At 41.8% G+C, this 15176-nt stretch overlaps 1 protein-coding gene across 2 annotated transcripts in view; it reads right to left on the minus strand.

Moving 5' to 3' along the window:
- Positions 1-15176, minus strand: part of LRIG1 (leucine rich repeats and immunoglobulin like domains 1) — a 133472-nt gene that overhangs the window by 65984 nt on the left and 52312 nt on the right. For both annotated transcript variants that reach the window (XM_077451969.1, XM_077451968.1), the window contains exon 2: positions 9534-9605. In XM_077451969.1, the coding sequence (XP_077308095.1) occupies positions 9534-9605 (72 nt within the window). The remainder of the gene's footprint in view (positions 1-9533; positions 9606-15176) is intronic.

Raw genomic sequence — 15176 nt, forward strand, 5'->3', positions numbered from 1 at the left:
GCTTGGTTTTGGTCTAGGGCAGTGGTCTCCAAACTTACTAAACAAAGGGCCAGTTTACTGTGCGTCAGACTTTAGGGGGGCCAGAGCATGGCCAGTAGGAGGAAACAATGTCCCATCTTTGGTATTAGGTTAGGTGGGAGGAATTGTGCTCCATTGGTGTTGTCAGTGCAGAAATTATTGCCCCATCATTTTTGTCAGTGGGATGAATAGTGCCCCAAGGGCAAGTAAAGGCCAAGGGCAGACAAAGGCAAGTAAAGGCCACATTCGGGCCTTCGGGCCGCAGATTGAAGACCACTGGTCTATGGGGAACCTCCGCTTCTTCCCACTGCTAGATTGGTCCCTAAAGACTCATTCCCTCTGCACTCCAGCTGTCTAAGATCCTTATGTCCTCAAGACAGGGCCTGTAAGGAACATGTTGATGCCAAGGGACAGTCCAAATCAGAGCATGGAGGAGCACAGGATCAGGGAAGCTAAAGATTTTCTCCTCTCCAAGACAAAAAAAGCCAGGATAATTTTAAATCTTCCCAGAGTTGAACCTAAGAAAGATGGTGCAACCTTCAAGACATGCCTGCTTTTAATTCATTTGTTGCTATATATCTCTTTAAAGGTAAAGTTTAGGTATGCCTATTTTTGCATGTTGGTCCAGCTTTGAGTTGTATTTTGTGCTTTTTGAATCCCTTTAAATCACAATATTAAAGGATAGACCTAAAGTGATGTTAATATATATATATATATATATATATATATATATATATCCCAAATTGTAATTTCAGGAAGTTTGGAGATAGGGACTGCGCTTTACAGAAGCGCAGTGGGGTTTTCCAAGTTTTTTCAGATGTGTGTCTTTTTTTTTTCTTTTTTTACCTAAAATGCTGAAACAGTTTAAAAAGTATTTTTATGCTGACTGCTGAAAAGTGTAATGGGAAGTTTCCTATTGTTCCAAATAAACAATACAAGCATCATCCAAAGCCTGTTCAGTGGGCTGGGTCAGAAAATACTGATACCCTGAATCAATAACCTCTTGGGTTCATGCCCTACGTAGTAGTCCTAAAAACTGGTCCCTTTTCAGTTCCGCCAATGCATATACAAAAAAAAGAGTTGCTTTGTATTTTTCAAACACAAATCCCTTAAAATCTTAATGACAAAAAAGACAAAATAAACAAATTGGTGAAGACTAGGCCTCTTGTTACCAGGAGGCCCATCTGAGGCTTTAATAGAAGGCTGTTTATCTTGCTGACAGGCCCACTTTACCAAAAAACATATAAGAAAATGCTCCTTGTGTTTGTCCGATAAGCTATTTTGCTAATTGGCTCAATTTTTTTTCAAATGAATCCTTGGATGTCGGTTGTTCAGGCCTCGGCCACCCTCGTCGACTCCCTTCTCCCAAGCTCCATATTGAAGCAATTACCTGCTTGCACCACGCTCAGGATAGAAGGGGAAGCTCTTTGCTGAATGTGCAGCTTTATTTTATACTTTGAAAGAAAGCGATTTTTCCCAAGTTGCACATTTTGTGGCAAGAGCTGGGGATGAAAATAAAACGAGGGACCAAAGAAAATAGCCAACGCCTACTAGGTAGTGTAGTGGTCCCAGATTTAATAAAGGAAAAACACAACGTGTGCCTTCGCTGTAATTGAGGACATGTTTTGCAGCAAAGGATATTGAGATATTAATAATGGGGTTTAATTAAGGTATACAATAGCTGGAGCATATAACTACTGTTTGCTCATTTATAGTCATTCACAAAATGTGGTGGTAGCAAATATTTCATCCTTGTCCAACTAGACTAATATACACTATACTGTCAAAAGTATTGGGACGCCTGCATTTACATGAACTTTAATGGCATCCCAGACTTAGTCCGTAGGGTTCAATATTCAGTTGGATACCCTTTGCAGCTATAATGCTGCATACACACGATCGGCATTCCAGCCAGAAAAAGACATGAGAGCTTTCATCGGAAAATGCGACCGTGTGTATACTCCATCGGAATTTAGTTGTCCGAATTTCCGCCAGCAAAAAAATGATAGCATGTTCTCAATTTTCCCGATGGAAAAACTTTCTATCGGAAATCCCGATCGTGTGTATGCAATTCTGACATGCAAAAACTCGCGCATGCTCAGATTCAACTAGGAGATGGAAGCTATTGGCTACTGGGCATTGAACTTCCTTTTTCTAGCCCCGTTGTACGTGGTGTATGCCACCGCGTTCTTGACGGTCGGAATATGGTGTGACCGTGTGTATGCAAGGCAGCTTGAGCGAAAACCCGTCGGAATTTCGTCGGGAAAACCATCAGAGCTTTTTCCGACCAAAATTACGATCATGTGTACGCGGCATTACAGCTTCAACTCTTCTGGGAAGGCTGTCCACAAAGTTTGAGTATTAAAAATAAGTTAGTGTTGTTAAAGAGCGGTTCTCAGATGCAGTTAAGTTCCACTTTAGGGATCTGTACACATTTCTTTGAAGGATAATTTGGAGGAAATGGGGAGGGTTGCACAGGGCCCCAGTGCTGTTGCTTTCAGGAGGAAATTGTACAGATTCCACAACCTGGTCTATCCAATCACTTTTTCCCCCAGAGTGTATGGGACTTTTGGACACTGCCCCACATGCATAAAATGATGGTGGCACCTTGATTCTCCATTATAAAGTTTAGATTTCCAAAGTCAATAACAATAGCATTTACAGATCATTACTAATTTGTCCTCGATCAATACTTTTAGTGAATAGTCCAACATGAACCGATTCAAAACCCACAAGGAAAACATTTGGTCACATTAGGGGAGATTTACTAAACCTGGTGCTCTAGGAATCCGGTGTAGCTGTGCCTGGTAGCCAATCAGCTTCTAACTTCAGTTTGTTCAATTAGGCTTTGACAAAAAAAATCTGACTGGTTTCTATGCAGAGCGGCACCAGATTTCGCTCACTCCACTTTTAGTAAATCAACCCCATTGTGTTCATCCATGTTGTCAGGCTTAACAAAGAATCCGGCTCCTGTCTGTCATGGAGCAGTACATGTAAAGACATTTCAGCCAGCAGTGTAGTGCCTGGTGTTATGACAGGTCCATCAGTAATTTTGTCATTAAATTGTCCTCCTATGCTACCTTTTTTCCTGACAGAGTAGAGTAAGCCGCGAGCGGTTTATGAATTCTGCAGCGCACATACATGCTGCTTTTATTGGGGCCCTCATAATGGCTTTTGGCTGCCCGGTCTTTTCTGGCTCACGTAAACAGACTTGCTGGCCACGGATGGGAACACGAGGATACTCTGCATAAAATATTTATGGACCAGCTGCCAATTTGATGTCAAGTGAAAGCGGAGACTGTTAAAACATGGACTAGACTTTTACAATCTTGTATTAAGTAAAGCCTAATCTCCAGATTATAAGAAAGCTCTTGAATGCAGACTTTAGCATCATTTATTAAAGGGAAACTGTAGCCGAGTTTTTTTTTTGTCTATATGTGAATGTGATCAGCCAAAAATAAGTATCATTGTGTATTAAGGTTTTAAACATTTTATTACTGTGCATAGTTTATAAGCATACTGTATATGGTCAGAGGGCAGCCATATTTGTTCATTACATAGGCAGGCTCAGCTTCCTCCTTATGCCGCGTACACACGGTCGAACTGTTTGACGTACTTAGTCCGTCATACAATCCGACGGACAATCCGTCGTACTTTCCACTGAACGGACTTGACCACACACGGATGCACAAACAGTCCGTCGAAAGCTTGCGCGATGACGTGTACAGCACGTACGACGGGACTAGAAATAGGAAGTCCAAGACACAGCAAAGCACCCTTCCGCCGTGTAAATCCTTTCTGGGCATGCGCCATTCTTAGTCCGTCGAACTAGCATACTGACGACCGTATTGTCCGCTGAAACCAAAGTACGACGGACAGATTTTTGGAAAATCCGAAAATCTTAGTACTCCGGACTGCACGCTGAAAAAGTCCACTGAAGCCCACACACGAGCGGATTGTCCGCTGAAATGTGTTTCAACGGACTAAGTACGTCAAACAGTTCGACCGTGTGTACGCGGCATTAGTTGTATTGAAAAGTAACTGCTAACTTCCTCAGGTCTGACCCAAAGTTTGTAAGTTTAGAGTTGTAAAAGGTAACCTGTAAATCTATTTAAACTTTAAAAGTATATGCCAACATTTTTTTTCCTTTTTTTTAGTTTTGGATAGTATGTAGAGTTAGAACCTCTATCTGTACTTTACTGTGGTCAGTCTCCCTGCTAACAATGGTCACCAGGAACCCTATCTGTCCTGGGGACCACTGGCAGAAGCGACTGGAAATCTAACATTCCTAAAGCGCAAATAAACGTTTGTTGAGGAAAAAAACATTCCCCCTCTGGGTGATCTATGTACACTGCAAAGATTATAACAACATTTGTCACAGATTCCTACCTTTTGTTATTCTGAAGGAATCCATGTGTGTGCCTCTGTGCTAAGTAGGTCTAATGGGGGTGGTTTTTATAATTATCAGTCAGCTGTGCAGCTGCAGAGCACTAATGAAGAAAACTACTGGACCTGCATCCCTTTAGACATGTTCCTATTGGAAATATCTCACCAAAAACAACATTTTTGTTGCAGAGGATGCCTGAAATCTGACTTGTATCTTGCAGACTTCTGGGAAAACTGGTAAGCCAATCACACAAGCAGGAAATGATGTTTCTGGGGAGTGGTCAGTACACATTATGAGTACAGAACACCTCCAGGTAGCCATATTGCTTTACATTTATAGAAATTTACAGCAGCCACAGATTGAAAAGGAAAGGTAATTTTTTAATAACATTCAATTACAATATGATTTGTATCGCAATTGTACACGCTATATTATTTCTCCACGAAAGTGGAGTTACCCTTTAAGTTGCCACTAAAATGGGAGGTGGGAGGAAGTTTTTCAACAGGTAATATTTTTTGACAAATATTTGAGGGTGATATCCCCTCTTTGGAGATATTTACTCTGGTTTCCTGCAGTGTCTCTGGCACAGGAAGCAAAGAGATTTCCCTGACAAGACACAGACAGAAAAAAACCCTGACGGGTCTTAAAGCAGGACTAAACTCACTCAATGAACATTATCTAGTTTTAATCGCTATGCTGCTAGTATTCGTAAATAGATAGGCAGGTATGTTATATCTACTTGTATTAACTTTTTTTTTACATTTCTTCAGTTACTCCCTGATTTTTGGCCTATGCCAAAATTACATCATACATCCTATAAGTCTTCATGGGAGGAACCTGCGATGTCCCCCCTGCTGTGTCTGTGTCCTCTGCCCGACGCTTTGTGTGGCGGGCTCCCTGCAAGCGCTGCGACGCATGGGGGCAGAGCCCGGTGGCAAATTCAAAAAGTACACAAAACATAACACATATAGTATACTGTAATCTTACAGGTTACATTCCTGTATCAAATCATTTCACCCCCCTTCTGTCCCTAGTGCTTTGTCCAGTGCCCTGCATGCAGTTTTATATTATATATACTGTTCTTTCTGCCTGGAAACTGGAGCTTGTCCATGGCAACCAAAAAAAAAGTGTCCCTTTATGTCAAAAGTGGTTTTAGACCAGCTAGAAAACAGCCATAGCAAATTAGAACACTTGCATAATTCAGCGACAGTGAATTGTGGGGAAATTCATTTTATTATTATTTTTTATAATTATGTATAGTTATTTTTTATATTATAATTGATCATTTCATGTTTCAAACTTTATTATACCCAGAATGTCTACTAGACTCTTGTTTGGACAGATTTAAGTGTGTTATTACAAAGAATTACAGGCCCACAATATAAAATGCCAAATTTCTATGTAAAACAATGTACCGCTTTGAGAGGCAAAAATCTGACAATCATACCGCAAGGGCGGTTAAGGTGAAAAACCTTCTGTGCTGCAGCCCCCCTGCAGACCCCACCTTTTTCTTACCCGAGTCTGATCCGATCCAGCGATGTGCGCGAGAACAGCTGATCCAGCCGCTTTCTCTCTCCTCATTGGACAGTTTGACAGCAGCAGCAGCCACGGACTCTCACTGCTGTCAATCAAATCCAGTGACACAGGAGCAGGGGGTGGGGCTGCGTCCCGCTGTCTGTGTCAATAAAAGCAGCAGCAGGACTTGGGATGGATGCCTCCATAGAAAATGGCTTTCTGTGGGGACACCCGATGAAGAGGAGGGGCCTGGAGTACCGGTGGGGGACCCTAGAAGAAAAGGATTTGGGCTGCTCTGTGCAAAACAATTGCACAGAGCAGGTAAGTATAGGCATGTTTGTTATTTTTATTAAAAAAAAAAGTGGTTTACAAACACTAAGTAGATTCCTGTTTTCTAGGCTGGGATGTCATACATCCCAGTTGTCTTCATAGACTTTTTTTTTTTCCATCAGAAAGAATGGCCTTCTCAGCTAAACATCCTCCCGTCTGCATGTCTGAGCTAAGGGCAGATGGCTTCCAGGAAGTAAATGCTACCTGAATCTACCCTTACTTAAGATGGCCACTGCTAGAAATGCTGGGGGGGGGGGGGGTCTACTCAAAGTGATTTCTCATCCAAAATAAAGCATGGAGACCTGGATGGCTGGGTGAGTTTGCTTTCAAAATTAGAAATTAAAAAAAGGCGCTCTGAATGCTGGGGCCTCGCTCTCTCCTTGCGACGTCATGACGTCACTGGTTGCTAGATGCCAAGCAACAGGCGATCCTAGCAACCAGTGCGGTGCCTGCAGTATAGGCCAGTGGAGGATCCGTCTGCTGCCCTGTATGAGCACTACGAGACCTGGGGCTTTTTGGGGAGTCAGCCCGCTTCCCATGGCACAACTGCAGTTCTCCCAGGGCACACAGTTTGAGAAATACTGCTTTAATCCATTGGTTACCAATTGTAAATGGAGCCACAGAGCCGTCAACGACAGCATAGTCTTATAGCTTGGTGCATGCGCATCTGTGTGCTCCTAGCTATAATAAGGATTAAAGATTAATGTTCCCGCTGTACGTGGCATTAAGTAGGGACACTGTAATCTGCAGCCTGTAGACAAAAGAGGTTTAAAAAAAAAAGAAAAATGTAGGAGCTTTTCCTTGAAAAGAAAAGCGTGCAGTAATATCGAGTGAAGGGAACATAATCCTGTTATCCAATATTCTGCATATGTACTAAAATTCACAGGGCACATTGGTGTAATATATGACTGTCACTAGAGAAAGTGACAAACAGGAACATACAGTCTTATGGCAGGGAGCTGGAGGCTTTTCTGCTACTTCCATTAGAAAACCAGGGACACTTCATTCATGGGATTTAATGCCAATCTGATTTAGGATAAACTTCAACATCATGGAATAAACATGGCTATACAGGGAAAAATAAGGATTGTGTTTAAGTCATTTGGAACTCGTCTACAAACCCTGGTTTCCTAATTTACGTGTTCTCAAATTGCAAAAGTAGTCGGCCACGACAGCTTAGCCTCAGCGGGACACCTACACAAACCTCATAGTGTCATAATAAATATATGCAGATACATATACAGGCTCATGCCTGCTCATCAGCCAGCTTATGGCTTCTTACATATTTCAATATATAAGTAATAATTCCCAGCTTTCCCGCCCCCGAGGAGTTTTGGGTGTTCCTAATTACCTTTGTGTCTTCCAGTGGCACAGTTTGCAATTTCTGTCCTGAGTAAACCCCGTCCCCATCATTTAGTAAATCAATGCAAGAGACTCAGCGACGGGGGAGTTGGCATCGCTTTACTAAATGAAAGGGGAGGGGCTAAAACAAACTTAGAGGAGAAGTACATGAAGCTCCTACGGCACACAAAAAAATTATTTAAAGTTCCGTTTCAGGCCAAATTGGAAGTGTTCCCACCCTGCAGTGATATGGGCTCCCAAATAAATACCTTGCCATTTTGCAGGCCAGGAAATATAAGGCTTACAACCTGGCGCATCATGTGACCATGGTTGTCAGGAAAGAAAATCATTCAATTCCCCATCAACACTGACTATGTTGCAGAGCCAGTGTGTTCTCCCAGCGGGGGGAGCCATCCTTGCGGGGGGGAGCCATCCCTGCTGGGAGAACACAGTGATTATTGCAATAGGCGCTAGCAATAATCGCATGCAAAATCTGACAAGCTGGTTGTATGCAAGATATATCAACTTGGGTGCATTTACCTTGCCCATACATGGTTCAAACCTTGGTTAGTCCATGCTGAACCGGCTGAGATTCAAACCGTCTATGGCTGGCTGTGTCTGGCTAGGGCCAATGTAGGCATTGCTAAGGCTATGCAGTCTGGCTAAGACCAAGGTGGGAATGGATAAGGCTATGCTGTCTGGCTAAGACCAAGGTAGGAATAGCCAAGGCTAAGGTGTCTGGCTAAGGCCAATGTAGGCATGGTTAAGGCTATGCTGTCTGGCTAAAACCAAGGTAGGCATGGTTAAGCCTATGCTGTCTGGCTAAGGCCATCGTAGGCATGGTTAAGGCTATGCTGTTTGGCTAAGACCAAGGAAGGAATGACTAAGGCCATGCTGTCTGGCTAAGATTAAGGAAGGAATGACTAAGGCTATGCTGTCTGGCTAAGACCAAGGTAGACATGGCTAAGGCTATGCTGTCTGGCCAAGACCAAGATAGGCATGGTTAAGGCTATGCTGCCTGGCTAAGGCCAACGTAGGCATGGTTAAGGTTATGCTGTCTGGCCAAGACCAAAGAAGGAATGACTAATGCCACGTACACGCGACCAGACTTAGGTCCGACAGACTTTCAACGGAGTTCTGACGGACTTCTGACGGACTTCTGACGGACTTTCCGAATGAACGGACTTGGCCACACACAATCACACCAAAGTCCGACGGATTCGAATGTGATGACGTACGACCAGACTAGAATAAGGAAGTTCATAGCCAGTAGCTAATAGCTGCCCTCGCATCGGTTTTTGTCCGTCGGACTAGCACACACACGAGCGGATTTCTCGGTAGGAACTGGGTCCGGCGGAGTTCTGGTGGAAAAATTTGAAACATGTTCCATTTCTAAAGTCTGTCAGACTTTTTCAAATCAATAGTCCGCTGCAGCCCACACATGATCGAATAGTCTGCCGGAATCATTCCGTCAGACTTTTGATGTTGAAAAGTTTGGTCGTGTGTACGCGGCATAAGGCTATCTGTCTGGCCAAGACCAAGGTAGGCATTGCTAAGGCTATGCTATCTGGTAGCGGTGTCTGAATTATAAGGCCAGCTGAAAAACATGACACAGCCTTTGCCAGGTTTAACAGTTTGTATATATGCATTGTAGCCATTGTATGTGGTCATCTGCCTGGAGTTCAACTTTAAGAGAGCAAACGCTTACCCTCCCTGCAATCACTGAAACCGTTCATTGTCTAATTGATACAGAAACAGCAGCAGTTCTAAAGATCTGTATACAATACACACACAAATGCACAATTAAAAAAGGCAATGCGCTGATGTAACTGAACCAAGAGGAGCCGGCGTCCAGGGACTAGGTGTCGCGTTTCAAATTCGCAGCTGAAGTCCCAGAAATCACCTTTAAAAAGCGCAACAAAAGCTTCAGAAAAATACTCACACTTCCCGTAGCCCCAGCAGCTCCACAAAGGCGGCCGGATCGATCTCCTTCAGCTTGTTGTGGCTCAGGTTTCTGTTAAAATGACAAAAAAAAAGAGAGAAGGCAATCGAATCAGCACATGGCGGTACTGAAGTCAGCAAAAAGCAGCCCAACAATTATTCTGGATCGTGGGAGGGGGGGGGAGAGAAAACGATCCGCTGTTAGACAAGAGCACTTTAGGAAATAGCAAAAGCTTTTTTTCAGGCTCGGCAAAACAAGCCAATTACAAAGGCATTATGAGGATACATGAAATGCTCTGTATGTTACGTACCCGGGTAATTAAATCAGCAAATTAAACTGCATTAGCCCGTGTTTTGTTTTCATTTATTTTCTTTCATTTGAAGGGCCAAACAAATCAATCTTGCTGCAATTTAGCCGGCGACAGGCTCGTTTGTCTCGTTTTGGGGAAGCTGGAAGTATAACGGCCATTAATGAGTCATAAATTCTAAAATTTGGCCAACAGACACCTTTTCGAAGGTGGAAAGAACAGGAAAATATTTGGGAGCTAAATAAACTTGCCTTCACAGCGGAGGTTTGGACCTGATAAGCATTCATACATGTAATTTGATTGGTCAGTTTAGAAAGTTGTACTAAAATTCACATCCAATCAAATGGATTGTTTAACAAAAACATTTATTGCACTACTGGTAGTATTCGTATAACATTCTCCCACAACATTCAGGGAAACATGCATGACATCACATTAAAACTGTATAAATCAATGTAGTCCCCACTGGTCAACTGATATCAGAGTGCACCAACATCCCGAGTATAACTAATATAAATGACAGAAGACCAAATGGAACTTTTTAGGCACACCTATATAAATATTAATTTCAATATTATTTTAATAAAGATTCTTTCTAAAACATATAGGTGATGTACAGTGTTCATAGATCAAAAGACTTTCCCTGTCCTCCTGAAGGATAAAGGGACGCCTCCTATATCCTCCTGAAGAAGCAGACCCCTAGCTTATGAAACGCGTTGAGGTGTTACTGTCTCATGAATTTTGCATTGATGATTTGGACTTATGTTATCTATACTAGATACTGTCTGCAAAAAACAGATACACTTTCCATATATATTGTGTGTGACAGACAGGGAAGTTCTCTAGATGGAGAGATACTTGTGAATCGGCTATAACAATATCAGCATTTTTCTTAAAATGGATCTTGGATAAAACAATATTACATTTTGTTGTTTGTTAAATTCATGTTGAGGCCCGTGTGTTGGTCTTCTTTAAAGTGGGGTGCCCCCTAAAAAATTTTTTTTTTTTAAAGTCAGCTGCTACAAATACTGCAGCTGCTGACTTTTAATAATCGGACACTTACCTGTCCCAGGGTCCAGCGATACGGGTGAACGAAGCCCCCCTCATTCCCCGCTCCACTCGCGGCGCCGACATTCTTACTGTGGGCACAGCCACAGGCAGGCACCCACTGCGCATGCGTGACCGGTGCCACAATACGCCGCACAGTCATCTGGGACACGTGACAGGTCCCAGATGACTGTCCGGTGCCGAGGGGAAGTGTTGGCGCCATAAAAATCCTGTATAATAATAATGAAAGTTTGTTCAGCTAGGTGGTGTGGCCGATAGCCATCCATAACCTGGATTTCAGTCAATTCATATGGCTGTTTTTATATGACCTATTTACCGATAATTAAAATGACCCTAGACTCTTTGACACATTTTGTGGTCTAGCGCTCTTTCCTGTAGATCTATGGTTTAAGAATGAAGCACAGGAAGTTGTCAGCTTAAAAGGTTTCTTGTAGGATCAATTGTTTTTTTTGTTTTGTTTTTTGCACTTATACAGCTATAACATTTTTTAAAAGGTACATTTAACAGCCCAAAAGGGATCAAACAAGAGATGTTGATTGTAAGGCTGCGTACACAGAGTCGGAATTCCGGCCAGAAAAAGACCGATGAGAGCTTTTCATCGGAAAATGCGACTGTGTGTATGCTCCATCGGAATTTAGCTGTCCGAATTTCCGCCAGCCAAAAATTGATAGCATGTTCTCAATTTTCCCGGCGGAAAAACTTTCTATCGGTAATTCCGATCGTGTGTATGCAATTCTGACATGCCAAAAATCACGCATGCTCAGATTCAACTACGAGACAGAAGCTATTGGCTACTGACTATTGAACTTCCTTTTTCTATTCACGTTGTACGTGTTGTATGTCACCGTGTTATAAATGATCGGAATTTGATGTGACCGTGTGTAGGCAATACAGCTTGAGCGGAATTCCGTCGGAAATTCCGTCGGGAAAACCATCAGAGCTTTTTCCGACGAGAATTCCGATCGTGTGTACGCGGCATTAGTCTGTACACACTCTTAAAGTTGGACACACTGGGGTAGATTTACTAAAACTGGAGAATGCAAAATCTGGTACAGCTGTGCATAGCAGCCAATCAGCTTCTAACTTCAGTTTGTTCAATTAAGTTTTGAAGAAAAAAAATGGAAGCGGATTGGTTTTTATGAAGAGCTGCACCAGATTTTGCTATCAGCTTCCAGTTTTTTTTTTGCCGTCAAAACTTAATTGAACAAGCTGAAGTTAGAATTGCCAATTGCACTCCAGCTTCAGTAGGTTGATTTACTAAAGCCATTGTGTCCACTGTGTCACTTCTCCGGAGCACCTGACCTCCGCTTTACCTACGTTGCTTGTGCAAGCTATCTAATCAGTTTACAAACTGGCAACACAATAGATGTCCTTTTCAATTACTGCCTCGTACATCTGATGCACTTATTATATTATAATCCCATGCACTGAAACTCAGTTTGTAACGATCTGTGCAGAGTCACGGTTTTTGTAACACAAATAGCCCCGATGGACAATGGGCACAGCAGAACTTTTCTTTTGTCTTGCGAATCCCTCCAAAAGAATGGAGAGACTTACAAGCCTTTCGTCATCAATTGCTCAGCTGTCCTCCTGAATGAAAGGAGGATGGAAGCAGGAATGGCAGGGCATTCAAATCCTGAGCCTCATATGATAACATGTAGAACAAAAATGTAATTTGCTCGGCGGAGATTACATTACTGGTTAACCACATAACGAGGTTTGGGTTGTACGTGTCACTACTGATTTGAATCGTAGTGAGGAAGTCTTAATGGATAAATTAAATATCCTTATGACAGATGAAAATCATGTATAATGGAGCTTGACAAATGCTGGTGTATGTAGGTAATGGTCTCTATCTTAAAGTCTGATGACTCTTAAGGTGGAAGTGAAGCATTTAAAGAGAAGGAGGTTTCCACTATCAAATGAGCTTTAGGAACTCCAGTCCAATCAACAAGCCACTGATATTAGAACCAAAGTGGAACTCTGGTCAAAACCAATTCTTATTTTGTATTGAGTGGGTAAGGTTTAGAGGTATGCAGCCACCGCATCTAAGGACTAGTATAATGCAATATATACAATTTTGGGGTTTAGATACGCTTTAACCTCCCTATATTGAAGCTAAATGGTACCGTACTTTATGCTTAAGCTGCTTAAAGCTAGTTGTACACATTGCTTGTAGGAGCAAAGAAAAATAAATGCCAGATAGTCATAACTCTACTAGGGCAAATTTGGTCCAATTGGAAAAATATCCCATATCAATGGAAAACCTGGGCAAAATAGGTCAAGCCAATTTGGGGAGAATAGTAATCAAATTTAAGCCTCGTATACATGAGAATATCGGATGAATGATTGTCCGTTTTTTTTTTTTTTTTGCATGCTAGTCTGCTATAGAAAATGATGAGGTTGAGATTACTCAATTTACGAAAATTCTCGTATATATGACAGAATACAACTTTTGAAGTCATATAATGTGTTGTATTGTATTGTATTTTATTCTTTTGTTTTCTAGCATGCTGCTCTTCCAATTTTTTTCAGACATACCGTACTGAGTAAATGTAAATCGTATGATCTGGTATCGTACGGGGAAAAATTTTGCGTTTGTCCCTTTGGATAATTTTGGATGAACGATCATGTTCATCTCTTGAAAAAGCTCTGTACCAGCAATCAGATTATCGTATGATCAACTCAAAAGCGGTATTTTACCTCTAATTTTCTGATCGTGTGTATTAAGCATTAGAAGGTCTTTGTCATCAACACTCTCCCCCCCCCCAAAAGTATACCACTGCCAAGAGGTGTCGGAAAGTCACTTCATTCTGCCTTGAAGAACATAAATGCTCAGGTGACTCAAATATTGATGTCTAGACTAAATAGTTGGAACCTGAACGTCAGTTTTTTGGCCAGCTATTTAAGTCCCTTTCACATGGGCACCCTCCGTTCCGTCTCAGCAGGAGTTTCATAGACTAATCCCCTGAGTCGGGTCAGAATGGAAATATGTGACATCCATGTCTGTTCCATTTTCGCTCCATCTTGTGATGGCAGAAAAACAGACCCATGAAATCCCAATGGGAAGTCTGATGAAAATTTTTGTGCTTCCCCCTATATCCACCCACACATCCTTTCAGGATATGAACTCAAACTTATTGCGTTTGATCTAATGAACCTGAATGGACCCATATGTCCAACATTTGCGTACATCCACCCACCCATAGAGATACATTCCAGTCCATTTACGATCCATAAACATCACGAGGCAAAAATGGAAGGAACGCCTATGCGAAAGAGGCCTTAGAGATCACAAATATTTTACAAATATTTTTTCCTTTACTGTAGCCTAATCCCCTCCCCCCCATTTGTTTCAGCTACAATCTTTGGCGAAATGATGCCTTTTTTTTTTATTATGGTTGCCCTTAGAGATATTACTTTGCTCCGCTGTGTGAGGTTCCCAGACAACTGAAACAGATAACACCTCTTAACCAGACTAGGGAACACCATGCCAAAAACCACAGAAAATTATTACAAGCAAACAGATTGTATCTAGTAATAACTGCAGGGAAAACCACATAAAATTCCCCAGAAACAGAAGTTAACGTTTAAAACCATATTTGTGAATAATTCCATACTAACACAATTTATTTTTAAACTGCCTGCAGTCCTCAATAAATCCACATAATCCTAAATAGCTCCTCTTTTGGAGTAGCACTTAGTACTCCTTCAAAAAGAAATGTTGAAAATGCCTTCTAACAACTCTATAAGCCACTGCAAATCTCCAGTTCTGCTTATTACTAAATAATATACTTATTTTTTGTATAAATCATTTTTATGTAATAATGAGGCCAAATCAGGGAACCAGCCTTCTAGTCTACTTGGTATCCAAGTGGATTAGTTGGATCACTACCAAGGATAAAAAACTTCAATAATTAAGAAGGGATTTTTTTGTTGTTGTTGAAACGTGACTCAAGGCAGATACAGAATCTCACAAAAAGTGAGTACACCCCTCACATTTGTGGAAATATTTTATTATATCTTTTCATGTGACAACACTCAAGAAATGGCACCTTGCTACAATGTAAAGTGGTGAGTGTACAGCTTGTATAACAGTGTAAATTTGTTGTTCCCTGTAACGCCACAAAGCCATTAATGTCTAAACCACTGGCAACAAAAGTGAGTACACCCCTAAGTGAAAATGCCCAAATTGGGGCCAATTAGCCATTTTCCCTCCCCGATGTCATGTGACTCATTAGTGTTACAAGGTTTCAGGTGTGAATGGG

The sequence above is a fragment of the Lithobates pipiens genome, unplaced genomic scaffold (assembly GCF_037356315.1).
Source record: "Lithobates pipiens isolate NorthernLeopardFrog02 unplaced genomic scaffold, aLitPip1_a1.2 Scaffold_23, whole genome shotgun sequence".
In the NCBI taxonomy this organism is placed as follows: Eukaryota; Metazoa; Chordata; class Amphibia; order Anura; family Ranidae; genus Lithobates; species Lithobates pipiens.